The sequence below is a fragment of the Perognathus longimembris genome, chromosome 6 (assembly GCF_023159225.1).
Source record: "Perognathus longimembris pacificus isolate PPM17 chromosome 6, ASM2315922v1, whole genome shotgun sequence".
NCBI lineage: Eukaryota > Metazoa > Chordata > Mammalia > Rodentia > Heteromyidae > Perognathus > Perognathus longimembris.
The window spans coordinates 26,946,075-26,973,351 of NC_063166.1; the positions used below are offsets into that span (position 1 = coordinate 26,946,075).

At 45.4% G+C, this 27,277-nt stretch overlaps 1 protein-coding gene across 11 annotated transcripts in view; it reads right to left on the minus strand.

Annotated features, from left to right (window-relative positions):
• Window positions 1–8,655: 8,655 nt before the first annotated feature.
• Phactr1 (phosphatase and actin regulator 1) overlaps window positions 8,656–27,277 on the minus strand; it is a 432,942-nt gene continuing 414,320 nt past the window's right edge. For all 11 annotated transcript variants that reach the window (XM_048348462.1, XM_048348465.1, XM_048348459.1 and 8 more), the window contains 5 exons: window positions 21,215–21,270; window positions 15,909–15,970; window positions 10,899–11,039; window positions 9,721–9,797; window positions 8,656–8,818 (listed from right to left, as the gene is read on the minus strand). In XM_048348462.1, the coding sequence (XP_048204419.1) occupies window positions 8,803–8,818; window positions 9,721–9,797; window positions 10,899–11,039; window positions 15,909–15,970; window positions 21,215–21,270 (352 nt within the window). In that variant the 3' untranslated portion in view covers window positions 8,656–8,802. The remainder of the gene's footprint in view (window positions 8,819–9,720; window positions 9,798–10,898; window positions 11,040–15,908; window positions 15,971–21,214; window positions 21,271–27,277) is intronic.

Below are 27,277 nucleotides of genomic sequence, written 5' to 3' on the forward strand. Positions count from 1 at the left end.
GCCTCAGCAACAATCAGCACACAGAGGGAACAGGGCCAGCTCTTGTCAGTGGGCGCTTGTGCTACGAGTACCCCTGAGCCTTGTAGAGAGCAGGCACACTGGGACTTTGTGAGCTCTGAGCATCCCAGGAGGGGATGGTCCAGATGTGAGCAGAGAGGCCCAGATATGATCTCACAGCCGACACAGCTATCAGTCCCAGTGGGTGGGAGACTGGCCGGAGGGCTTTGGAGGGGGACCAAAGATTTACTGTTATTTGTTCCTTTATGGGGACTCTCTGAAACAAAGAGCTCAATCAATGCACACAACGTTTCCATCAGTGAGGCTGCACAGCCGGTCTTGCCTTCCTCCAGGTGGGGGTTTGGATTACAGGTCTCACAGCGACCTGAGGCCCCCTCTGGACAAGATGTTACCAGTGACATCCCACTCCACAGGCACTAAGGAACAGACCAGCATGCTCCTTCCTCCTGCCACCATTTTCTTTTGTTGGTGTTGGTGTTGTGGTATTGGTGCAGATACTGGGGCTTGAACTCGGGATTTGGGAGCTGTCCTGTAGCTTCATTCAAGGCTGGTATTCGACCCCTTGAGGCACAGCTCCTCCACTTCTAGCTTTTTGGTGGTTTAATTGGAGATAAGATTTTTCAGAATTTCCTGCTTGGGTTGGCTTTGAATAGGGATCCTTAGATCTCATCCTCCTAACTAGCTCAGATTACAGGTGTGGGTCACCAGTGCCCAGTTTCTGTTTTTTGTTTATTATTGTTTTTCTTTTTAAAAGAGCCACTGCTGTAATGATAACCACCATGCAGGAAACACAATGGCTCAGAGACCAAACAACTTACAAAGGCTGAATTCATCTCAAATAAGGAAAGAAAGAGTCTGGGAATCCACTTCAGTCTAGGATATGCCTAGTCTGGTTGTCATAACTTGGAGGAAGGATTAGCATTATATTTTCAAGTAATAACCGTGGAACAAATACATCAGTGCCTTGAACAAGGCCTCTTTGCCTTAATCTAGGGTACTGGTTCCCTGGAAATACTGGCCCATTGTGGCTTTCCAGGATGAAATATGGAAAACTTTGATTAAGGTCCTAATTTCCTGCTCCTTTTTATAAAAAAAAAATCTTTTTAATTACAAAGTAACTTCTAGGAAGGAGTTGGATGCTTACCCACAATTGATCAAATACTCAAGGCATGCTTTTCTGACATTAGGCAGTTTGCCATTCTTCCTTGCTTTTGCTGTGACTTCAGGTGGGGTCCACACAGCACTAGGGCCTTGATCAAGACTATATCCCTTGCAGGAAGTCATAAACACGGGCTGTCGAGTGGCTGTCATTTGGCAGTAGGAAGGTCCCACTGGTGGGAACCTCAGTCTCACTGCAGAAGGGCAGCATGTGGAGGGCTGGAGAGATGTGGATATATTTCCTGGTCCCTGCTCCCCGCTCCCCATTATCAGAGGGTAAGGTCATCACTTGGCAATAGGGATACGTGGATGGACACTGGGAACTCAGAGGTAAAGTAGTACATGGACTGGCTGAGTGGAAAGTTGAGGGCTGCCCTAGAGTCAATTAGCCTGTGTTTAGAAGTCATTCTGCTATTCAACAATCTGTGTATTGGCTCACATGGTTGTACAGGCCTGTGTTCCATCATGAGCAAGGTGTTTTGGGTTAAGTGGAAGATTGTACCAAAACTGTTCAGTGGTCAGGCACTGGTGGTTCACACCTGTAACCCTAGCTACTCAGGAGGCTGAGCTCTGAAGATCTATGTTCAAAGCCAGCCTGGGCAGATGAATCTGAGAGAATCTTATCACCAACTAGCCAGCAAAAAGCCTAAAGTAGAGGTGTGGCACAAGTGGTTGCATGTCAGTCTTGATTTAAAAAAAAAAAAGCCAAGCAAGAGCACAAAACCCTGAGTTCAAGCCCTAGTACTCTCACATACACATATACATACACATATATACATACAGATACCTAAACAACAAAAACCAACCAACTAAACAAAAAATGTTGCCATGTACTCCCAGGCACAGTGATTACATGGGAGCTACTAGCACTGGCCCTGGTAACAATCAAGAGACCAAGCAGCCAGTATCAGAAGTTAGGTGCCTGGTGCCAGAGGTGAAGCCATTGCCCATACTTTTAAGGGGTGGGGTTGACGAGTTCCCTGATTCATTAGAGTTCCAAGGTCAGTTAAGTGAGGCCTCTGTTGGACAGCTTGAGGGATTCTTGGGTGTTCATTCCCAGAAGGTTCCTGCTGAACCCTGGTTGTCCCCAAGGTGGCCCTTCCCATACTATTGCTTCGACACGTGCCAGAGATACCTGCAGGGACACTCCTGGGCAGGGGTGGATTCTCTACAGAACTGGCAGGTGGCCCTGTTTTGCTGGAAGTGGAGAGAGAAGGTGGCTTCAGGTGGTAGCATTTACTGGGAAGGAAAGGAGGAATAGCACAGGTGGGTCTTGGAAATAGGAAAACAAGTCCAAAAGTCTTGATTTGGAGGTGCTGATGGGAGGTGGAAGTCTGTCAAGCGAATGTACGTGTGTAGTGGCGGGTCTGTCTGTCTGTCTGTGTCTCTCTCTCTCACACACACACACATTGTTTTAGGTACCTTGTACATACTGCTGTCTTTAACTCTGACAACTCCATAAAGCTGGTGCTTTTATTACCATTTTGCACACGAGACAGCGGACACCCATCCAGATGAAGTCATTTGCTTGACATGAGCCAGTTAGGCAGGGCCTAGATTTGACCTCACAGCCTTCTGGGCTCAGTGCCCTGTGCTCTTGATGTCTGTGCTGTTTTGTGACATGGGGAGATCCTAGTCTGGAGCTCAAGTCCAGTCTGAGCTACTGCTGTGCAGGGCGACATCTGCAGCCACAGTGGGGGAGACTGGGAACTGGGGAGACTAAGGTAGGGGCCACTGATTCCTTGGATGAATGAACAGAATGAATGGGGCCTCATGGGGGTCAACAGGTTCAGCAAAGCTCCCCAGCCCCTCCAGACACCTGACTAGGGGATGGGGGCAGAGGCTGTTGGCTCATCTGGCTTTAGGATTTCTCATGTGGGTACTGAGAGGGAGTAGTACCTCAGGAGGGCAGTATGCTAGGCCAGTCCTTGGCATTGAGGGACAGAGGCTGGTTGTCACCACTTGCTGATGACCTGAACAACAGCACTCTAAACTACTCTCCAACAAGACTTAATTCAAGCTTTCTTTCCCATATCAGGCTGGGAATATGGCCTAGTGGCAAAAGTGCTTGCCTCCCATACATAAAGCCCTGGGTTCAATTCCCCAGCACCACATATACAGAAAATGGCCAGAAGTGGCGCTGTGGCTCAAGTGGCAGAGTGCTAGCCTTGAGCAAAAAGAAACCAGGGACATTGCTCAGACCCTGAGTCCAAAGCCCCATGACTGGCAAAACAAACAAACAAAAACCAACAAAAAAAAACCCTCTATATCCCCAGGGCTGACAAGCTAAAGGATGGTCAAGAACTTGTAACTCAGTGCTCCCACTTTCTAACAACAAAAAAAATCCCAAACAAACCTGAGGCCTGGAGCAATTCATGGACATGGCCCACATTGTTCAGTTGCAGTATCTGAACCGTCACTGCTATCACCAGAGGCTGTACACACTGCAAGAACACATACCAGAAGTCTCTGCTTGCTTGGGGAGAATGTGTGGCCGTGACCATCATTCCTTCCCAGTCATTTTTTTTTCTCCTGTCTTGCCAGGCAGAGCCTGAGTGGAGTGTCTCAATGCCCTTCCTTCTCCCCATTGCCCCCCATCCCTTGCACCCCTGGAAAACTGTAGTCTGGTTCTGCAGATCAGAACTTTGAAAAGCCAGAGAGCTTTGGGAGGGAAGCGTGGGAGAGGGCAAAAAACCTGCAGATCAGAAGCCGAAACCTGTGTGTAAAGCACTTACTGTGTCTGCTGCCACCGTTGCTTCTAGATCAAGACTCAGTCCAGCTGCTTGGTTGCAAAATCCCTAGGACTGACAAAGCTAGCAGGGTTTTGTGGCTGGTGCTCAGCAAAGACTAAGGCCCTTCATGAGGCCATGTGAGGTCCATGGAAAGGGAATAGAGGCTCCCTTTCAACTGTTCTCCCAGGCTGGAACCACCTAGAAGGGTGATTTCTGCAGTTGGCCCAGCCTGAGGGCTTGTTAGCCAGAGACTCCAGCCCAGCCCCACCCAGATCTGCTAGGTGGGTGCCTACATGTTAATTAACGAAGTCCACAGGTGTTTCCTGGGCAAGAGTGAGTTCAGCGAGCAGCCCCTTACTAAGCTCTTCCAGCCAGGGAAAACATCCTATACATATTGCTGGGCTGCAAATATTGTGGTTCAGAGTGATTTTTTTTCTTGTAGGAAACCCAGCCCTCCTGCTTCCCCCTAAACCTTCGACAAGCTAAATTAGTAACTAGATTATGCAAGAAAGTATTGTTTTTGCTGGTCCTGGGGCTTGAACTCAGTACTTGAATGTTGTCCCTGGGCTTTTTTTGCTCAGGGCTAGCACTCTACCAGTTGAGCTACAGCTCTACTTTTGGCTTTTTTGGTGGTCAATGAGAGATTGAAGTGTCTTACAGGTTTTCCTGCCTGAGCTGGCTTTGAACCATGATCCTCAGATTTTGACCTAAAGAACTAGGATTACAAGCATGAGCCACTTGTGCCTGGCTGAAAGGTGTTTTTTGTTTTGTTTTTAATAGGACAGGCTTCTCAAGATGTGGGCAAATTGTCTATCTTTAGAGGTTTGCCCCTGGCCAATACTAATATCTGTGATTGCTCAAGTCCCATATATAAAATGATAAACTATTTGCCTAGCTAGGGCCTGCTCACATTCCCCTGTATACTTTAAGCCATGTCTATATTATAATACCTAACACAATGGAAATACTGGGTCAATATCATACCGTATAATGTAGGAAGTAGAGATGGAGGGTTCACTATATGCTATAAGGTAAAGCTATCTTGGGCATCTCTTTAGGGCCAGGTAAAGAACCTCCAGCTATTCACTGTGACTTTAAGATTGATACCTAATATCACTGAAATGACCCTAAGTGATTTAACAAAAGGTTCACTTATACACACTATCCCAAAACAGCAAAGTTGGGCAGAACATTTTTTGTATGTGTGTGTGTGTGCTAGGGCTTGTTCTTGGGGCCTGGGAAATATACCTTAGCTTTTTCACTCAAGGCTGGCACTCTAGCATTTGAACCACAGTGCTACTTCTGGCTTTGTGCTGGTTAATTGGAGAAAAGAGTTTCATCCTGCCTGGGCTGGCTTCTAACCAGGATCCTCAGATCTCAGCCTCCTGAGTAGCTAGGATTACAGACATGAATCACCAGCACCTGGCTAGGCAGAACATTTTAGGTATTCTGAAAGTTAAGAAAGTCCTAAAATACAAAAGCCTTGAAGAAAGTTCATTTATGTGCAATGATACTTCCCCTGTATCACAGGAGCCTGCCCTGTATCATCATTGATAGTATTTTGCGGATCAGATGAGCTTCGCCCTTCTCTGAAACCCTTCTCCAACCCAACTAAGTTAATTTTTTGTAGTTCTGTTGGTAATAAAACACACAGTAGTCAAATGTGGTTGTTTTTTTTTTAGATTTTTTTGGTTTGTTTTTAAAGAAACTGCATACATCATCAGACAAACAATAATTTAAATACCATGCAGTTTCTGTATGTACAAAACCTAGGCCATAGAGATCCAGTTGAATTCATACACCATCTTCCTCATACAGCCGTCATCTGTGGAAACAAGAACCCAGAAGAGCACGGACTGACGCTCACCACACGCACTCACTCCTATACAAAGACAACTATGTACAGACACCGGAGAGCAACTGCAAAGAGCCCCTGGCTCGGGGCTCACCAGACAAATGGGAAGAAAAAGTCACCGGAAGGTGACCTTCGCCCACTGGCTGTGCAAGGAAGTGGTGTGAGACAGCCTGAAATTCCACACCACAATTTTCAATCAGCAAATATAAATACAGGTTCAGAAGCGGGAGAAAAATAAACTCAGAGCTTCTCATCACAATTGACCATCTCCTGGTTTGGTTTTTCTCTCATCTGACAGAAAGGCTAAAGTTTTCCATCTCTTACAGGGCTTTGAGGGCCTTTAGGGGAAGAAGAATATGAAAGTTTAGCAGGGACTTCACAAAAGCAAATAGGTCAGAGTCTCTAGTCCAGGGTGTGGGGTTTGGCGCAATATCTGATTATGTGAGGGAAGCGATGTGAATTCACAGAAAGCTCCACTGGGCATGGAGACACCCAAAAACACTGTGCTCAGAACTGCACATATTTCAGGAAAGGGAATTTGAAGCTGTCTAGCCCACCTTTTTTTCTTTCCCCCCTTAATTTAGGTCAAATTGTCATTTGGGGAAATTGCTCCATTTGTCATAATGATGTGGCAAAAATAAAATGTGAATAGATCTTCCTAAAAGACCTTTAGGTTTTTAGAAAGAGACAGCAGAGGGGCCCCGTCCTGCAGGCTGCTGATCTGGGTAAAGCCACTTAATGTGGGTTTGTCATAGCTGATCCTGAAGGTCAGTGACCTTTCAGGAATATGGGAGGTGCACCCTTACCTCTGAGCCAATGACTTCTGCAAAGGGTATCCTTTTAGCAGGAGGAACAGTGGAGACTGTTCACTTTCTCCTATGCAGAGAAGGGATTGCTGCCTCAGGGCACTGGAGCGGACAACCTGGCCTGTGGGCTGACTTCAGGGACGTCAGTTTGGGCCTCCTATGCCCAGGGGGAAGACCCAAGAACCCAGGCCAGCAGGGAAACCCTGGGCCTTCCTGGGAGGAGTCAATGGAATGAGTTCCCTAGGACTCACTCCTGGCTGGGGAAGGCCCAGAAGTCAGGTCAGGACACCGTGTGCCTCCTAAAAGCACAGCTGCTGGTTAGAGGAAGTGCCGACCTCAGGCCACAGTGAGGCAGGGCCACTCTGCCTGCCCACAGCATGTGCCTGCCTTAGAGAAGTTCAATGCAAGAGCCCTGCGGTCTTGTCCTACCATGAGCACATTCAAACGTCAGTAAGCCTTTCCGTGAGAGTGTTTACAGCCATGCTAAAATCTCAACCACATTTTCCCTGAATACCTCTCCCACCTACAGGAATGATTCAGATTCAACATTCAAATAATAATGAAAAGATCGAGTGGTAGTGGTGTCCTCGGGCTGGACAGAGTCGTGCACTGCCTGCAGAGATATCCTGAGCTTCCCACCCCTCTATCTGTCTTGCCATGGAGACATTAATGCCTGCAAAGAGATCCATGGCCTCATGGATGGGTTTTAAGTAACTAGGTTCCCACACAGTTGGGTGGTGAAGCCTTGATTCTTTTAGGGACAGCCAGGCTAGCATCTTTCTAAACCTGGGGCATGTGTGGTGGAGAGAGAGCCATCACCAAGAAGGACTGTGGCAAATCTGAAGTTAGGCACACCACAGGTGGCTCAGAAGAGCTCTGGTAAGGAAAATAATGCCCCTGCAGCAAGCCTCACTAGCAACACACTTGTTAAAAGTTTGGACAACCAAACCATAGGGCCCTTGTCAACAGAGCTTGCCTTCCTGGGGTCCCAGGACACAGGACTGTTGGAGGCACATCTCCAGGCTTCCACCATCAGCAGGGAGGAAGGATTCTCTCTATCCAGATAGGTGGAGTGGAGGGGCTCTGTGGGCTGGCATGGCTGGCCCATACTCAGCTCTGGCGTCTCCATGGAAATGCATCAGTCAGAGAAGAGAGAGTTGGAAGGCCATGGAGAGGTGCTGAGGTTCCAGTCCCTCAGGGACTGGAGAGCCAGCCTTATAGGCATGGCTTCTGAACCACAGGTCCCCAGGCCTGATCCTCAAATCAGAAGCCATTAACTTCCAGGCCACATAATTGTAGACCCTGGTGGGCATAGGGCAGCTGAAGGACACTGGCTAGAATTTCTGTCCCTGACAGGATCCTCATGTTCATACAAGTTATCACCATGTTTTTCTATGGCATTCATCTGTGTGGATCACCTATGACATGGAGCTTCCTGAACATGAGTGTGTCAATGAGTTTGAACTGATCAGATGAAAACTCTCCTTTTCTATTTTGGAGCATCTGGGCAGTTATTTCTGCTCAGGCTAGGGGGCAGCATGGAGCTCCGCACCAGCTTTCCCCCTGTCCACCTCACACATGCTCAGGACCAACAGGCTAGAACAGACTCCCCAGGAAAGAACTGAAGAGAAAGGATAGGAGTGACCCGGGAGAACTCCCTCCTTCCTCATATCCCCCTCAGGGATTCCCTGGGACAGGTGCCTCTTCTGGAGCTAGTGCATTTGGCCAAGTCTAGAAGGCCAACTTTGTATGGTTGCTCCCACACTAGGCCACACCTCCCACATCCTTGGCCTCAGGCGACAGTCCCTTGTGAGGAGGGAATTCATCACAGACTAAACCAACACCGTGCCTGCCAGGCCTGGATGGAGAGGACGAGGACCACTCCACCTCTGCGAGGTCTTCTGTCTGCGCCCTGCTGGCTGCTTGGAACCCATTTCGGTACTGGAAGTAGAGCCTGCAGTTCTCATGGAGCATTGGTCACCATCACGATGTTGTCACACATAGAATCCTGATTGTGTTTCCTTTTATTTTGTTTCTTCTTCTTCTTCTTCTTCTTCTTCTTCTTCTTCTTCTTCTTCTTCTTCTTCTTCTTCTTCTTCTTCTTTTTTGTTTTTTAAAAAAAGGCAGTTCAGAAGATTTACATCATAATGGGGAAGTGAATAAATACCAGCACTTATGGTTCTTATAAATTTATGTTTTGAAGACAGCAGAGTACTCAAGAGCAATTCCACTGTTAAGGTCGGTGAAACCTAGGAAAACAAATAACTTAATCAAGACCAAGGGGCTGTGAAAAGCATTGGATTCCACAAGACCACTTCCCATCCTCAGATGCTCTGTTGGTGATAGTGACTGGAGGAGGTATAGCACTCCACACAGGAGCACACCTGAGTACTTGAGTTCTACCAAGCCCCCCCTCTAGTTTTATGACAGTTTGAATCTGGGGTTCCTAAGGGCTAAACTAGGCAGCTCTGTGGGGCTGGGTCCATCCCTGGGCCTGGATCTAGCAGCAGGATGGAGGTGGAAGAATGAAGGCAATTGCTTACTTGCTAACCAGCCATGTGACCTTTGATAAGCCCCTTACTGGTTCCATGCCTCAGTGTCCTCAATGTCATCACCCAGGACTGTCTTAGAGAAAGGCATCAAATCACAGACATGAGCTCACTCTGGAAGGTCTATGTGGCTTTGGCCTCTGCTGACTGGATGGGAACTGGTAGCCATGCCATTCTTTTCTTTCCACTTTAGATTTTCAAAAAAGCTCACTTCTGGGTTATTGGCAGTATGGTGCTTGCCACATTTTTCATTTGAACGAATTAAAAAGCGAGGTTTCAGGGGCTGGGATGTAGCTCAGTGGCAAAGCACTTGCCTAGCAAGTGCGACATCCTGGGTTCGATCCCCAGTACCAAAAAAGAAAAGACAAAAAAAATACAGTTAAGAAAAACAAAAAGCGAGGTTTCAGAATGCTTAAAAAAAAAAACTTCAGCCTTCCTTATCTTACTTAGAGAAAATGTAGAAATTCATGTGGACCTTTCCTTTACCTTCTCTCATTGACACCAGCCAAATCGCTTGTGACCCACAGGAGAGGTTCTTTTGGAAATGATTACTGCCACTGGATGGGAGGGAGGAACCCCGGCAATCCCTCCTGGATACTAACCTTGTTAAGTGTCTACTCAACTCATGAACTTCCATCTCAGTGCTTTTAAATTCATTGAGCTCCTTCCGAATGGCAGCCTGGAATGAAGAGCCTGTCAGCACGCAGTATCACATGACTAATGTGGGTTTTTTTCTTCTTACATTGAGAATTCCTTTTGTTGAGAGGGGAAAACAATCACCTAGATTGTTCGCTGGACCTCCTAAGATTCCTCTTCTTGGGGGAAATTGAGGAGCACCTAATGCAGCAAGTGATGCTTGTTGATATGACTGTGATTAGTGTTCTATTTCTCCCGTTTAGGACAAGAATAGCAAACACAGTGGCTTTGGCTTCTTTCAGTCCTGTGCCTCCTTCACTGGAGGACAGTGAGCTCTTCACACAGTTGGTGATGAGCCTGGAGCCTCATGTCTAGGGATAAGCCTGGAGCTTCATGCCCTTAAACTGTCCACTGCTTGGAAAAGCACTATCTTGCCTCTTTGGGAATAGCCTCCCAAGCTATGGCTTAAAGGAAAAATCCATGTGTTAGAACTTTAATGCTCAGGGAGGTAGTGAGGTCTTTAAGAGGCAATGAGGTCATCAAGAGTGATGAATGCTTTTCTCAAGGAAGTGGATCAGTTACAGCAAGAGTGGGCTGCTAAAAATATAAAGCAAGATTACTTAAAAAAAAAACTCTCTGGCAGAGAGAGAGAGAGAGAGAGAGAGAGAGAGAGAGAGAGAGAGAGTATGTCCCAGGGTCAGCTATTGTCCCTTAGCTTTTATACTCAGGCTAGTGCTCTACCACTTGATCCACTTCTGGCTTTTTGGTGGTAAGAGTCTCATAGACTATTCTGTCTGGGTTGGCTTTGAAACCTGATTCTCAGATCTCAGCCTCTTGAGTAGTCAGGATTACAAGCCACTAGCACCCAGCTGCTGGCTCCTGTCCTGTTATAAAACACCTTGAGGTCTTCACCAGATGTGTGAACTTGGACTTCCTGGCCTCTACAACAGTGACACTAAATTAACTTCTTTCCTTATAAAATTACCCCATCTCAGGCATTCTGTTTTAGTGCACAGAAAGACTAGTCTGTCTTATACCTGGTCTAAGTGACCTTCTTGCTGATGGCTGAGGGCAAGGGGTGGGAGAAGGAGCACACAAGATGTCTCCCACATAGCCATCCTCACTCCCTGTCCCCTTGGCATACTTTGTCAGCGGCGGTGAGGCGGGTCCATGGCTTGTCTGCCCTCCGGTCGTAGTCCTGAGCATCGGCCACCTCCACATAGTCACTGAAGCGGATGAGGATCTTCCTTTCCCGAAGTTCTTCCACTGTGGGTCTTTGACTGAGCTGCAAAGAGAGAGGAGAGGGGGGTCCACAGAAGTTTAGCCCACAGGGTCTTTTGGATTGGTGAGGCCACATGTGTGTGTTTCGGAATTATTGTGCCCTGCAAGATGGGTTTGTAAAACAGATGTATGTGTGCATGTGCACATGTTCTAGACACACAAGATGGTGTACATACACAGTATGCAAACCCTGATGTGTGCAGGGATGGGAACATGCTAATTTATGAGTTTTCAGAGCAAATGCAAATAGTGGTCTCTTCAAGGTCAAATGTAAGGTTAATAAATGCAGACCTGAGTGAGGGCAGAGCAAGATCACATTCATGCCAAAGAATACATGGGCTTAGCCCTCTGGATGGCTTCCTGAGGAAGCAACAAGGAGAATAGACACTTCGTTAATTTCGCCATCTCTCCCAAGTGACCCCAGCATCTTCCTCTGCCCTTGAACAGCAGCAGGCTGACATTTCTATCGTTTCTGCATGTCCCACACTACTACTTCTGACCTATGATAATACTTTTGTATGATGTCAGTACGTTTCAACTGAAGCTATTTTAAAACCAAGTTTCCTCGTGTTTCATGCTATATAAAATAGACAAGTGTGTATGAACTACCCTGGATTTTTTTTTCCTTTGGTGCCAGTTCTGGGGCTTGAACTCAGATCCTAGGGAAGAATGGTGGCCATTTGGCACTAAAATTTTCTCTCAAAAACATTGAGCACAGGGAGGATTTGTACTATAATTCAAATATATTAAATATTTAATATTTGCCATTTGAACCTTAGGTAGACAGATTCCTCCTCACAATCCCCTTTGTGTTCCTTGGGACTAAGCTAAATTCACCCCAGGGCATTGGACAAGCAATATTCATTTCTGCACATGCTGACTCCAGGAAGGTTGTTAAGTCCTGACATTTGAATTTATCTTTCTGGGAATCCTGTCCTGGATTTAACTTATAGCCTGTCTCTGTGGCAGAGTCTGGAGGGAGAGGAGATTTAGTGTGAGCTCTGAAAGACAGGGACTATTTTTCATGTCTGAATCCTGCCAGAGATTTAGATGCCACTGGTTCAAACCAAGAAGCTACTGTACTCAAAGTGCTGAGGGAGTGAGTGGGAACAGAGATGTCTCTCCCTGGGTTCTCAGGTGGAGAGTGAACCCAACACTAACAGTCTCTAGAACACTAAGCAGTCAGTAGAAGTCTCCTCCATGAGCGTGGGTAAGCCTGGGACCAGCCCCCAGTCAGGTGAAGCTGTACCAGCCCTTAGGAAGCATCTTTGTTTGGTCATCTGTCTACTGATGGTATTGGGATTTGAACTCAGAACAGGAAATAATCTTTGTTCAGTACTTGATTGGTGGTACTGGGGTTTGAACTTAAGGCCTCACACTTGCTAGGGAAGTGCTCTACCAGTTGAGCTATGTACTTTTCAGCCTTAGGAAATCATTTTTGTGGCCAAATTTGAGTTTTCTGGGGATGACAGACTAGAAGAAGGGGTAAAGGGCAAGGACGTATAAGATTTGTATGAGTTTATCCAAGCAATAATTTCATGTGAAAGAAAAACACTCAAAAATAGACAGCAAATTACTTGAGACCCAAATTCTACTAGTAATACAATCTTGACTAAGTTCATGTCTTTCCCTTTCTTGTGTCCTCCTATCCATGCATCATTTAGCCAGTCTTTCTCCCCTCCCTCCCTCTCCCTCCCTCCTTCCCTCCCTCCCTTCCTTTTCTTCCTTCCTTTCTTCCTTCCTCCCTTCCCTCCTTCCCTCCTTCCCCCCTTCCCACTTCCCCTCCTCCTCTCCCCTTCCTTTCCTTTTGTGGCACTAGTGTTGAGCTGCATTCTCATTTCTTTATTTGGAAAGAGATGAAGACGATGGAAGCTTTTTAGCATACAATTTTTAGGTTGTAGTCAGTTTGTCAGAAGAAAATGACTGGTCAGTTGCTATCAGTATCACCTTCTGGGTTTTATTTTTCTTACTAGTACATTAAAATTCAATATAACGTCAGGGAGGAGATCTTTGGACTAAGGATAAGCAAAATGAAATAACAGTCAGCCCAGACATGTGGACCTGGTATGATAAAGTCTAGAGAAAAGAATTGGCCCAGAGCTGGAGTATGATATAGACTTACTGCCTCTGACAGGTGCCACAGCTCTGTGGCCACAAACAGATGTACAAGCTGCTTCTTCATTCCCCCAGTCATTCCCTCATAAACACTGACCCTTTCCCTCATGCTCACTATTTCTAATTTCCCAAGCCAGCATCAGGGGGCCAGTGCTCCAATCTCCACATCATTTCCCTGGGGAAGGAAGGAGAACAGATCTGGGAGCTGGATGCAATTATCTTATCTGCAAAATCTAGGGGCTATTTAGGTTGGCCTTAGGGGATGTGGGTGTGGGAAGCAGCTCTAGTCGACCAACTTATATAATTACAGTTAAGTTTCTCTCTGCAAGAGCATATACTGTTTTAAAGAGATAAGAATGGAATAACCATTGAAGTAATTTTCTATAGCTATCTCTCAGCAAGCAATCATAAAGTTTGGGAGAATTTTGGAGTTCTAGCCATCCATTCTTATGAACTTGATGACATCTTGATTTACATATTTTTTGAATGTCTAAGCCTTTTTGCATCAGAAAGGAGGGTGTGTAATAATCTCCTTTTTCATATTCATTAAGGACATTCTTAAAATAAGCCAATGAGTTTCTCCCCTCCTTCTCACTCTTCAATCTCAGGAATAAATGCATTCCATTGTGCATGTGAAGATCAGGAGGTCTTAAGGATGGAGAAGATGAGGTCTTGACAGAGGTCTGGACCAACCAATCAGACTTGTTCACCGAGGTCCTAAAGGTCATATTCTATTTTCCACAGGGTGATGCCAGTAATGCTCTAACTGTTCAGTCCCTTATTTGTCTTCCTTTAATTACTTTGGCCTTTGGTCTGTCCCTGATGTTCAGAGTTCTTTTAGGGAGAGAAAGTGTTAAATATAAATTGCTTTCTTAATAAGTGGCATGAAACTTTAGGGCCCGTGAATCGCTTCCTTTGCTTGCTATTTCTACTGAGGGGGGAAAACAACTACAAATAAAACTTCTTGAGATTAATTTTAATGGATCTATCTCTTCACCATCTTTAAGATGGTCACTGTGGGAGGCTGATTGAAGATACTTTAGTCAGACAGAAGATAGTGTCATAGCTGTATGTAATCAATTAATTGAACTTTTCAACATCATCTGAGAATAGCTTCAAGTTCATTATTCAAGTTTATTATTCAAGAGGCCACTCATATTGCATGAGACCCCAGTGGGATCTGCATTGCCCTACTAACTACTTTCAAAGTTAAAAAATATACAAAAAGTCCAGCTTTATGACTCTTATCAGGGTGCTTTTCAAACATTTTCATTAAATGTATCTGTATTTTCCACATTTTTTCATCTAATCAGTCCAACTGGATTTAGCATGACGAAGCAAAATAGTTTTCAAGTATTAATGAATAGCATCAGGGGAGCAAGAAAAAGTCACAAATAACTGTTATATTTGTTTTGGGAGGAGCACTGGGGTTTGAACTGAAGGCCTCATACTTGCTAGGCAGTTGCTCTACTACTTGAGTTACTCCCCCAGTGCTATTACTTTGTTATATTTGTACTACTATTGTAATTACTTTTTTCCTTTTTGAGAGATGTTACCATGTTGCTCAGGTTATCCTGTAACTCTTGATTCTATGACCTTGACCTCCCAAGGGCTGGGATAAGAGGTGCATACTACTATGCCTGGCTGAACTAATTTTTATCACAAATTTCTGGTGGCCTGATGTGGTGATAATTGTGTGTGTGTGTGTGCGTGTGCGTGTGTGTGTGTGTGTGTGTTGCTGCTGCTATTGAACCCAAGGCTTCTTACATGCTAAGCATGTCCTCTACCTAAGCCATATGCCCACCTCCTGTAATGAACTTTATTTATTTATTTATTTATTTTGTGCCAGTCCTGGGGCTTGAAATCAGGGCTTAGGTGCTGTCCCTGAGCTTCTTTGGTTTAAGGCTAGCTCTACCACCTGAGCCACAGTGCCATTTCCTTCGGGCCTTTTCTTAGTAGTTTATTGGACATAAGAGTTTCAGGGACTTTCCTTCCCAGGCTGGCTTTGAACTGTAATCCTCACATCTCAGCCTTCTGAGTAGCTAGGACCACAGGCGTGAGCCACCAGTGCCTGACTCTATAATTAATTTTTAAAAATAAGATATCCAAGGTGATTGAAAATACAATGGACATCTAGATGATAAATGGTGGGCTCCAGCTAGCCATGAGCAATGGGGAGAGGCAAAGGGGACCTAAAATAGAGGGTGAGGTCACAAGGTCTCTAAGGAAAAATATTATAATTAAGACAGGTAACCTCAGCCCTATAGACCGAACCTAGGAATAGGAATGTAGTTTCAGCCAATCTCCATGATCACTCAAACCTCAAAGGTTAGTGTTCTCACTGTAGAAACAACCTATTTTGAGTCTATTTATAACATGTACTTAAAGTATACTTATAACAGGTATTGAAACTCTTGGTACTGTCCTGAATTAGCTAACATCAGGAGAAAAGCCTTAGCTTCCACAAGCTCTTCTTTCTCTACAGTCACTTTGCAGTCACCTTGGGATCTAAGAAAGACAGGATTTGTCAATATCATCTTTATGACCAAGGATGAAAACTATCACTAAGGAACACAGAGCCTTGCAGAAGCTGAGCTGACCACCACCCCCTAGAGAACTATGCTCTCTGACACAACAGGGAAAAGATAAACAGGGCATGTGATTTGGAGGACACCAGGCCAAGAGAGTCCAATGTACGCAACCCCCCCCCCCACCCCACCCCTCTTGGTGCAGCTCTTGGCATGGAGAATGGTCGCACCTTTCGAGTTAGCCGCCTCTTGATCTCTCGTTTCTCCTCCTGTTCTTCTTGTTCATTCCGAGCTGAAAGAAAGGCCCATGATGTTTTGGATCTCAATGTACAAACACAGGCTCATCCTACAAGCCTTAGCAGGTGGTAGGTCTAAGTTCCTCAGTTTGAAAAGGGGAAGCAAATTACTACTTCCCCCCCACCCCCCCCCCCGCCCCCTTTTCTTTTTTTTTGGCTAGTCCTGGGCCTTGGACTCAGGGCCTAAGCACTGTCCCTGGCTTCTTCCCGCTCAAGGCTAGCACTCTGCCACTTGAGCCACAGCGCCGCTTCTGGCCGTTTTCTGTATATGTGGTGCTGGGGAATCGAACCTAGGGTCTCGTGTATCCGAGGCAGGCACTCTTGCCACTAGGCTATATCCCCAGCCCCGCCCCGTCCCCTTTTCTAACCACCCTCTGCTTGGGGAAATGTGTCCCCAAATATCTGCATTGGGTCAACTTCACAATGTGCAAGTTGGCCTTTTCATTTTACTTTATGTCAAGAAGGGTCTGGGGACCCAGGCAGAGATGCTGGGTGGAGACATGTTACAAGACAAAAGAGGCATGAGAGGAAGTGGTGTTAGCAGAGATGGGAAAAGGCGTGGGCTTCCTGACCCACTGAGACACAAGGACTCCTGATGATGTGTCCCTGGTATCTGGTGTGTTGCCGGGTAGAACAGAAGATGGACCTCTACCTGCTCCTGGCACAAAATGGGGCAGGGCTAGCAGCAAGGAAGGCCAACTACCTTGGGAAGAATTTCAAAATGCTCACCTTTGACAAGCCCTGATTCCATTAATTCTCTGAATCTTCCAAGAAGTCCATAGAACACGTGTGAGCTCAGGGTGAGGTACACAATTGCCTGCATTTAGACTGGGCAAGGAGCGCCTTAAGAGCAGACTTGAACCTAAGCCTTCTTATTAAGCTGCCTATGTGGGTGACTTATTCCACAGAATGTTAAAGGTCTAGGGAAGGGAGCAGAGACTTGCAGGGCAGAAAATTTGGGGTTATTTCTCCATTTAAGTGAATACCTTGGGCAGGTCATTTTCCTCTGGGCCTTGAAGGGAATTCTTGGTAACTATGGAACTATATCTACCAACTCAGTACTGTCAGACTTATACTGGCTTTCCCATGTATGTGTGTGTACTGGGGTCTGAACTCAGGGCCTGGGTGGTGTCCTCAGCTTTCTTGCTCAAGGCTGGCCTCCTTTTACTTGAACCACAGCTCAACTTCCAGCGGTTTGCTCATTAATTGGAAATACCTGTCCCAAGAACTTTCCTGCCCAGGCTGGCTTTGAGCCATGATCTTCAAATCTCTGCCTCCAAAGTAGTGAAAAGGAAGGATGTGAGCCACCAGTGACCAGCTCACAGGTTGATTTTGATCCAGAGTGTATTAAACATTGCCTAGGATCCTTCTTTTCTCATTTTGCAACCACAGTGGGTGAAAGTTACACCTTGAGAACTTAGGGTGTTGGTTCAAGCTTGCAATTTGATTCTGGCCTCTCTATCATTTACACAAGAAGTCTTTAACAGAGGGAAGAAGGAAGAGGGAAATTCTTTTACTTAGAAACAGGTATAGGGACTATCTGATAAAGGTGAGTATCTGGCCATTGAGGGAAGACAGCAGGTACAACCACAGCCAATTCTAGGTGGAGTCTTTCTTCCTGCTCAGGATTTGCTCCTTGATTGATCCCTGTACCCCTTTTGTACTCTACAGCTTTTTATAGGGAAACAGGAGCTATATGAAAGTCTGTATTGTGCTCTGGGCTAGATCACTGGAAAGCTCCAGAGGGCTCCAATTTTCCACCAGGAGCCTTCTTTCCTATGGATTTAACCATTCTGGCTCACTCCCAGCATTTTCTTAAAAAAAATTCCTTTAGACAAAAACTCATTAAACACATCAGCCATTAATAGCTTAGCATGAATTAACTCATCAGAGATAAAACTGGGAGGCAGATAGCCAGATCCAGAAAAAGAGAGATACCAAGAGTGACATTTATAAACATGCAAATTTCTCTGGGATAAAATAATCTATGAAACTAGTCAGCCACTAATATCTTAGTTAGGAAACCAATCTGTCAGCATTTGGAGGAATAGAGCAGGAAGTGGAAAAAGCTACACTCACAGCTAGGAAAGAGGCTAGAAAAGTAAAATGGTAGCCCTGGAGGTGGCTAGAGGGCTCCTAGAACTTTGAGCTGAGCTGGGTTATCATCCTTGCTATACAAATGAAGAGAAAGCCCCCAGGGAGTTAAGTGACTAGCAACACCCCACCCCTCCCCCATTGCTAATTAGATAAATAGTTCAGACCTCTGTCTTTTCCTGCGGTTGCATATTGCTTGGGGCTGGCTTTTCTTCTCTTTACTGGGGACTGGACTCACTCTGACCGGGTAGGTCCCTTCTGAGCCATGGAAGTGGGCATTCTGTGCCAGAAGTGACAGGGCATGGAGCTTCATGTCCTCCATGGTTTCTTAGCCTCTCTTAGACGTGGGGCCACATGCTATCAATCTATGGAATCTATGGTACCTTTAGTTCAAAGTCATTTACAAACCCAGTGTCATGTACTCTCAGGTAGAAGGTGCTAAGACAACCCCATTGGGCAACTGGGAAAAGGGGCTAGGGCAGGCCCATGATGTCATCATTACAAAGGCCGCTGTCAGAGTACGTTCATTATGTGCTCAGATGTGCATAGAGCCAGGCAGGGCGGGGCTGCAGTGTAAAGCCAGCCTTCCCTTGAGCCAGGAGGCCCCTGAACCTTTCCTCCAGTGATGGAAAGCCCAGGAAACCATTGGAGGATATTTTTTTGGATACAACTGGACATGTCTTGTTTAGCAAAGTAGATCAGTTAACACTTTTCTGTAAAAGTCACTTTAGAAAAACAAAGTTCTAGAATGCAGGAGAAAAACAAGTTCATCTCTGAAAACCTTACCAGCTGGAAAATGATGAACTTGTTTGAATTTGATCAAGTATCTCTTTGGTTTGTAGCTATGTGACCAAAATGAGAAGGAAGAGAGAATGGAATAGAAGAAAAGCCAGGGGAGAAATTGTAGGAAGCTCCTCCTGCTTCGGCCCCGTGGGCTTGCTACATTCATGTGGCAGTAGATACCCAGTCCCAAGGATCTGAGGTCATTTTCTCCCAGGAAGTAGAGAAACTGAAGGTGGGAGCTGAGCAGATGCCCTTTGGAGAGCCAGAGGTGAGCAGAGTTGGTTTCAAACATCTTTTTTCCCCCTTAAACTCTGCCCCTTCTGAGGTAAGTATTTTGAGAAACCTAAATCATCTGTGGAGGCTTGCTGCCACTTTGAGCTCAGATGTTAGGTCTGAGGCCCCAAGTCCAGGGGGATCCAGTAAGTTGTACGGAGATGTCTCAGATGGCAGCAGATCCAAATGAGCTTTGTTGTGTGGAGCCAACAGAAGAGAGAAGGAAACATGGCTGTCGGATTGCTGATTGGGAATCACTGGTTAGGGTTTTTCTTTCTTTCCAGCAATGGAAACTTTATAAACTGGGACACAAAGGGAGACAAATGCATCTCCCATCATGACGATTTCTGAGAAAGTTTCTAATACCATTGTTCAGCGGAGGAAGCTTAGGGCTTTCACTGGTTCAAAAAATTATACCCAAATCCCCAGAGACCTAGGAGGCATTTGAGGTGCCCTAGAGAGGGAGGAAGAGCAATGCTGAAACCAGGCCTGCACAGAGCCTGGGGAGATGGCGGTTGCCATGGAGAAGGGAGGCAGGATGCTGAGTCCAGCCAGTGCTAAGTAGATGGAATGCTCACAGGGGCTGCACATGCCAAACCTCTGCCACAGTGTTCTCAGGCAAAGTCAACACCATCCCCCAGCAAACCATCCAGTGCTGACCAAGTCGCAAGGCCAATAGGAGGGCAGGTAGAAAACTGCCCACAAGAACATTTTAGGTTTGTGGGAAGACTCAGGTGCCAAGAGCCAGGTCTTGTGTGACTTACTCGTGTGTGTGTGTGTGTGTGTGTGTGTGTGTGTGTGTGTGTGTGTATACAAACTGCATAATACATGTATCTCTTCTGGAGAAAAATTAGAAAGGTGTTTGTGGGCTGAGGAAGAAAGGGTCATGTATTAAGCTAAAATATATTTTGATATGTTGAGGAAAGTCAAGGTAGCACTGATCTAGTAGATAGGAACAGAGTGATTTGAATTAAAAAATTACTTAATATCTACTATGAAATCAAGTCATAGCGGTGCCTATGAACGAATTGATTTAGGATTTTTGTATTGGCTTCTTTGATTTTTTGAAAGCACCAAATGGCTCCTCTGTCCAGATTTTATTGTAAAACCAAACAAGAAACTGTCTTGTTCTGTCCACAAACTAGGGACAGCCGGTTTTTCCTGATTGTCCTATAGGCAGGCCAGTGGCCAGGTGAATCCAGACAGACAGGAAACATTTTTACTTGGAAAGCCCCCTTCCCTTTCCCACTGTAAAATTAATGTTGAGAAAGGCTGAGGAGTTTTTAGGGGAGGAGGAGGAGGTGCTGATCTGGGGCTTGATCTGAGGGCCTAGGTGTTGTCTCTGAACATTTTTGCTCACTGATATTCTACCAGTAGTCACAGCTTTTCTTCTGGCTTTTTCCTGGCTATGTGGAGATAAGAGCCTCATGGGCTTTGGACTTTTCTGCCCAGGCTGCCTTCAAACCTCAGCTCAATTGGATCACTCAAGAAGATCCTCCAAACCATGATCTTCTAGATCACTCAGGAGGATCTCAGCCTCCCCAGCAGCTAGGATTACAGGTATAAACCACCAGCCCTGGCTTAAGGCTGAGGAATTTTATCAACGGCAGTTAGCTGCAAGGGAAAGTGTGTTTGCCAGTCCCTATTCTCAAATGGCAGATTTCCCTTATCAAAATCCCATTCACTGTTTTTAAGCCAATTTGGTTTAAAGGTGACCAATTCTCAAAACCACTTACTAGTACATTTTCTCTGTTTTTTTTTTCTCCTCCCTCCCTCCCTCCCTCCCTCCCCCCCTCCCTCCCCCCCCTCCCTCCCTCCCTCCCTCTTTCCTTCCTTTCCTTTCCCCTCCAACTGCAATTCAGAAGGGTCTGAGCGCAGTTCATGGACTTCTAACTAATAAAGGGGAAGCAGAAGGAATCCAAATTGCCGCCTTGTGGGGAGGTCCCCTCTGCTTCTAACCCACAGGGATGAGCCTCAAGGAGGGAGGGCTTTCCAATCCCTTCTCTTATAACTTTCAAAGAAGAGGCCCTGCCGTTGAACAATACGAAAGTCACCACACAAGCTCCCAGGTTGCCCTGGGCTTGACTTACGTTTCAGGATGTTCCTCTGCTCCAACTCTTCAGCAGTTGGCCTCTGGCTCAGCCGCCTACGAAAAAAATCCAGGAAAAGTTTTTGGACCATATCATATCCTTCTCTGGTGGTTAATCTCTTCAGCCCTTGTAGACACAAGGGGTAGAGTCAGTGGCCAGAGCCCTTGTTCCATCCTGAGCTCCGAAAGACTGACTTAACACCACCACCGCCTTCTCAGTTCCTCAATCTCAACCCAGGAAGGGCAATGTACGTCACTTCACGCAGAACTGCCCCACTGCCTTCCTCCCTCCACCCCGCCCCTCCCCAGCCCTGCTCCACCAATGCCCCAGGCCAGGGGACTGAAACTTAGTTGGACTCTCCCCTTCACAGAAGTCTCTTTCTTTCCTGATGGCCTCTTAACTGCAGGCCAGTGGCCTCTTGCCTTTCTCCCCTGCCTCAAGGCTAGAGCTTGCTTCTTGCCACACTGGTACACTCAGAACATAGAGGCTCAAGGCCCCAGGGACACAAAAGAGAGAATGTCTGTCTGCATACAACAATGGCTCCTCTTCTTCTTGTCCCCATCCATCATCACCAGATCCTTTTTAGACATGGAATGACAAATGAATGAGGAGAGAAAGGCCATTCCTGTTCCTGGGTGTATAACTCAGCAACACCAAGTGCGATCTCATAGCCAGGGCATGAGTTTGTGGGAAGACAATGGGGAGAGGTGGGAGGCAGGAGGCAGGTGGTAACAGAAGTAGGCAGTAAATGGGAATGGCCTCCTAGAGTAGAATCACAAAGAAGTATAGCTGTGATGAGTTCTGGGAATGACAGCCACAGTAGCCCTGAACATGGACACAAAGACAACTGGATGATTGAAGGTGTTGGTAATAATGGTTGAACTACTCTGCAATTATTCAACATTCCTGCTTCACCAGCTGAGATGAGTTTGTGTGAGATGAGCATGTGCTGGAAGGAATTTTAGGTTTCTTGGAGCCCTTCATGATTAGAATGTAAGGAGTGGAATAGAATGCTCGTTTAGTGTAAAAGTTGTAGTCTCTCCCCAGTTGGCAGAACCTGAGGTCTACATGGCAAGAAGTTTATGCTGAGGTAGTTACTTAAATACAGGGGGTAGGTGGGGGTGGAGTCTGGTCCCTCTCTGAGGAGAGCTAGAGGCCAGTGCATTCAGAGAACTGCATGACAGCAGTGTATTGTGACTGCTCCAGTCATGGAAAAGCAAAACTGTCTAGAATCACTGAAGACAGCTCTCCTTTCTTCATTAGAATGACATCTCCACATCATTAGCCCTGCAGCATGAGCTGCTCTTATCATGCATGTGACATCATGGTAGTGAAAGAAAAACCCGAGAGAAAGACAGCAGTAGAGACTCAACTCTATTCTGGAAAAATAAAATCCATTCCTAGCATTCCTCACCTTAGCTCATGAATAACCCTACTCTCCATTAAAGTTTTCCCACAAGATGTGACTTTTTTGTTGTTTGAACTGAAGCCTTCATTTTGCTGGGCTTGCTTGCTTAGCCAGTGATCTACCATTTGAGCTATGCCTCATCAACCCAGCTCATCTGCTGCTGGTTATTTTGGAGATAGAGTCTCACAGAATTTTCTGCCTGGGTTGGCTTTGAACCACCATTCTTCAGATCCCAGCCTTCTGAGGAACTAGGATTACAGGCATGAACTGCCATCATGGCATGATTGTGATTTGCAGTCCCAATCTCTGTTGTATGTGTACTTTCTCTCTGTAATAAAACTTCCAATTCCTTACTTTGTTGTATCTCTAAATTATTTGATGGTGACAAGAAGCTAGATACACTGGGTAGAAGTCTCCATCTGGCCTGTTTCTTTACCCCACAACATCATAGAATGCAGCTAAGTTGTCAGAATCAAAATGGAATCACCAAACAGTAGTAAATCAGTAAGTAAGGACAAGATTTTAAAGAGACTTTGCTAGAACCACAATCTTACACAAAGGCCATGCTTTACACACACACACACACACACACAAACACACACATATGGATTTGATTTCCTTTGTAATAAACTAGTAAATATAAGCCATTGTTTTTGAGCTCTGTGGACCATCTTAACAAATTAATTAATTGCAAGAGCCTCAGATTCACAGCCAGTTGGTTGGAGATTAGAATCTCCTACTACTGGTGGCTGGCACGGGGCAGGAGAGCAGTGCTGTGGGACTGACTGAGCACATACCTGTGGGATGTGACAGTATCAGAACAGAATTGAACTATAGCTTGCCAAACTGGGCATGCGTGGAGAAACCCACATACCCGGCCACAGGATTGTGCCATGTTGAGTGTGACCACAGAAAGAAAACTTTTCTTTCCCAATCCCATGAACACATTCTGCATCCCCCACTGACACCTGGAGGAGGGCCCCTTCCAGCTGTGTTTGCAAAGTGACAACATGGCGGGCACTCTCACACTGCAGGAGAGTGGATCCAGCTGAGCAAGTTGGTGTCATGGGTCTGGAATGCGGCTTGTTGACTGTGAACATCTTTGATGTTCTTTCTCACCTGTCCCTTCATTCCTGCTTCTTTTGTAACTGATGCACAGAGCTTTTGCTAATGTTTGCTAACAGCCAGGCTTTCAATCAGTCCAGTCGGTGTTTGGGGGTGGGTAGGATGCTCAGAACCAGCCCTCCAGACCCAAGAAGATTATATCATGGTGGTCCGGCGCCATGGTCTGGTGTCTTACATAAGGGGAGTCTGAAGAATGTTCTCTCAATGGTTTTTGAGCTGCTTATCTCCATACGATACACATGGCCTGTTGTGTGCTGGCTTAAATTTTTTTTTTTAATTAACCTCATGGGTTATGTTCCGAGAATGTGAAACAATGAGTGAGCGATAACCAGACTGCCTTATCATCTAACATGCACGGTTCCAAATGAGGCTCTCCATTTGTTTTTCATTTCTTCTAAAGGGTCTGAGTATATCAAGATTAGTCAGTGTAGCTAAACCCTCCAGAGGCGCAGGTGCTGAAATGAGATGTTCTGACTTGGAAAATGAGATGACATAGGAAAATGATACGTTGGCATGGTAACAACAAAGCATCAAATAGCCATGGCATTGTGGCCTTGGGGACTGGTCCTGGATTTTCTGAAACAATATGCTTTGGACAAGGTGAAGTCCTGTGAGCTATATTTTTTTTTTCTGTAACTAGTGAACAATAATTTGGTGAACAAATGCTGACTTAATGTAATACAGCTGTGTGACTCCAAACACTGCATGTATGTTAATTCATCAAACTCCACCTCAAGATCCTGGACTTACTTATGGCTGCCACATCTTCCTTGCTGTATATAGTGATGTCTTCATGAATTTGGGGGATAGGACATGGGCATTTTAAGGGCATGGCAATTCTTCCATTGCTACAGACTCTTCCTAGTCAGAAGTTGCAAACTGACATCCGGTACATTGGCTTTCACTCTGTCTAGATCTCTCTGGCATAGTCAGAGGATTCTATGGTTCTGCAGCTGTGTGTATATGTGTGCAGTCCCCATTACTCAGTGGAATGATCCACATGGGTACATTTACCTCTGACCTGCTGTCCTCCGGTCCCAGCACTCCTGACCCTCCCTAGGCTTCTGAGTTTAAGGCCCCTAGAAGACATTATCAAGTTCTGAGAGAGAGAGAGAGAGAGAGAGAGAGAGAGAGAGAGAGAGAGAGAGAGAGTGTGTGTGTGTGTCCTGGTCCTGGGGCTTGAATTCAGGGCCTGGGAGCTGTCTCTGAGATTCTTTTTCTCAAGGCTATACCACCTGAACCACTGTGCCACTTCCAGGTTTTTCTGAGTAGTTAGAAATAAGAGCCTCACAGACTATTCTTCCTTACCTGGCTTTGAGCCTCTATCTTCAGATCTCAGCCTCTTGAGTAGCTAGCATTACAGGTGTAAGCTGTCAGCACCTAGCTAACTTTTGTTTTTATAAGAACAAAACAAACAAAATAAAACAAAACAAAAACCCCTGTCATTCATCAAACTATCAAAAGTGGAATAAGAGTCCTGTCGACAGCCAGACCTAGGAAGCCTGCAACTTAAGTGGTTGCAGAGCAGTGACTGTGATGTGCTTGTGAAAACTGGGTCACACAGGGTGCTGGAAATCTTCCCTACACAGCTACCCAGGAGGCTGAGATCTGAGAATCATGGTTCAAAGCCAGCCCAGCCAAGAAACTCTGTGAGACTCTTATCTCCAAGTAATCATCAAAAAGCTGGAAGTGGAACTGTGGTTCAAGTGGTAGAGCACTAGAGTCTTGAGTAAAAATAACCTCAGGGACAGCACCCTGAGGTGCTGAGGCAGCATCTGAGGCAGATCCTGAGGCAGTATCATGGGCTGACCCTGCAGAGTGAGGCCGGAACAACAAGGGTCAGCGGCACATGGAAGTGGGGCTACCCACTGGAGAAAAATGTGAGCAAGATCATGCATTTACCCTAGGTCTATCTTGACTAACTTCCTGGACATTTCCCTTCTTGAGTCCCTGTAATTATGTCACCATTCTTGTTCGATCTCATTCTTGTCAAGACCTGTTCTTAGAAGTGGGTACTATGCACACTGTCCCAATATCACATGGAATACATTCTAAGACCTCCCTAGTGAATGGCTGAAACCATAGACAATACCTCCTGCATATAACCTTTTTTCTATGCAAGTATACCTACAATAAAGCTTCATGCATAAATTAGAGATGGTATGAAGCTAACAATAATTGGATCGTTAAAAGAGAATTGTAATAATATGCTATGGTGATAACCATGTGAGTTCTTTATCTTTCACAAAATACCTTATTAAACTCTACTGTGAGCCTGCCTTATTTGAAGATTATAGGACCAAGTGTAGTCAGAAATAAATAAATCAAAATAAACTTCAAAACAAAAAAAAATTATATCCCCACATACACATGACGCAGCTCTCTGTCAGTGCCAGGTTATCATCAGCTTTTCAGTTGTTGTGCAATCTTCTGAGATCTTTATTTTGCCCTTGGTTTTGTGAAAACATGCTTTCCTGAAAGCAAATGGTGCTCAAAAAACATGGTCAGGGGGCTTAGCTCATGTGAAAACTTGAGGTGTACTACTGAAAGGCAGGCCATCTGTAGTAGAAGTTGAACAGTGTCATGGGAAAGATGAATCAAAGATCCACAGAACAGTACTGAATGTGATGCATCCGGAGCATGTGCAGTGTTTCCTTAATGGCAGGTACCCTTGGAACCACACATGTGTGATGCCAAAGGCTCAATCTTTGAGCACAATATCTTTGACCACAGTTGATTGCATGTATCTGGAACTGTGTATCTGTGTATGAGGAAACCATTGTAATCTCAAGAACCTATAACACCAAGACTCATACTTGAGACCCTTGAATCTATTGTGTCTTCCTAACTTCCCCCTTGCCAGTAGATTTAACTTACTGTTTCATTTAGACTAACAAGTTAAAATGAAATATCCTGGCACTATATACCTAGACATTTATATGCTAGCTGCCAAGAGAAATCTTCAGAGTTAAATGTTTACATAAAGTGAATTATCCAAAATTAAATGTTCAATGGGCTTTCAAAGGATCTTAAATGGCTTTGCTATTATACTTCTGACCCTGGTTTGTAAAATACCTCAGAGCAGCAAAATTATTTCCACACCCCTAGTGATTTCTTTATGGACCACAGCTAACTGAACCATGAGCTGAAAAAAAAAAAAAAACACCACATTGCTAGATTTCTGCTTAAATGTCTCATGCCATCAGTTGCCATAAGTGAGCCTTCTTGTTTTTAAAATTTATGAATGGATCTTACCTCAGTTTAGCCTGAAGGATGCTATGTATAAGAAATAATCAAGTAAACAGAAGTCTGTCTTTTTGCATGAAAGGGCAGCAGATAAAAACAAAACCTCCAAACAAAGGGTCCTTTAGTTCTGGCTTTGGTAAAAAGGAGAAATCTGGAATAGGATAGCAAGATGCTTTAACTACATGCAGAACAGGGAGCCCCATCTTGCATCACAGCCTCTCTCCAGGGAGGCGACACAGCCCTTGTAGGTTCTGCTGGTCTGACTGCTGGAAGATTAGTTCTGC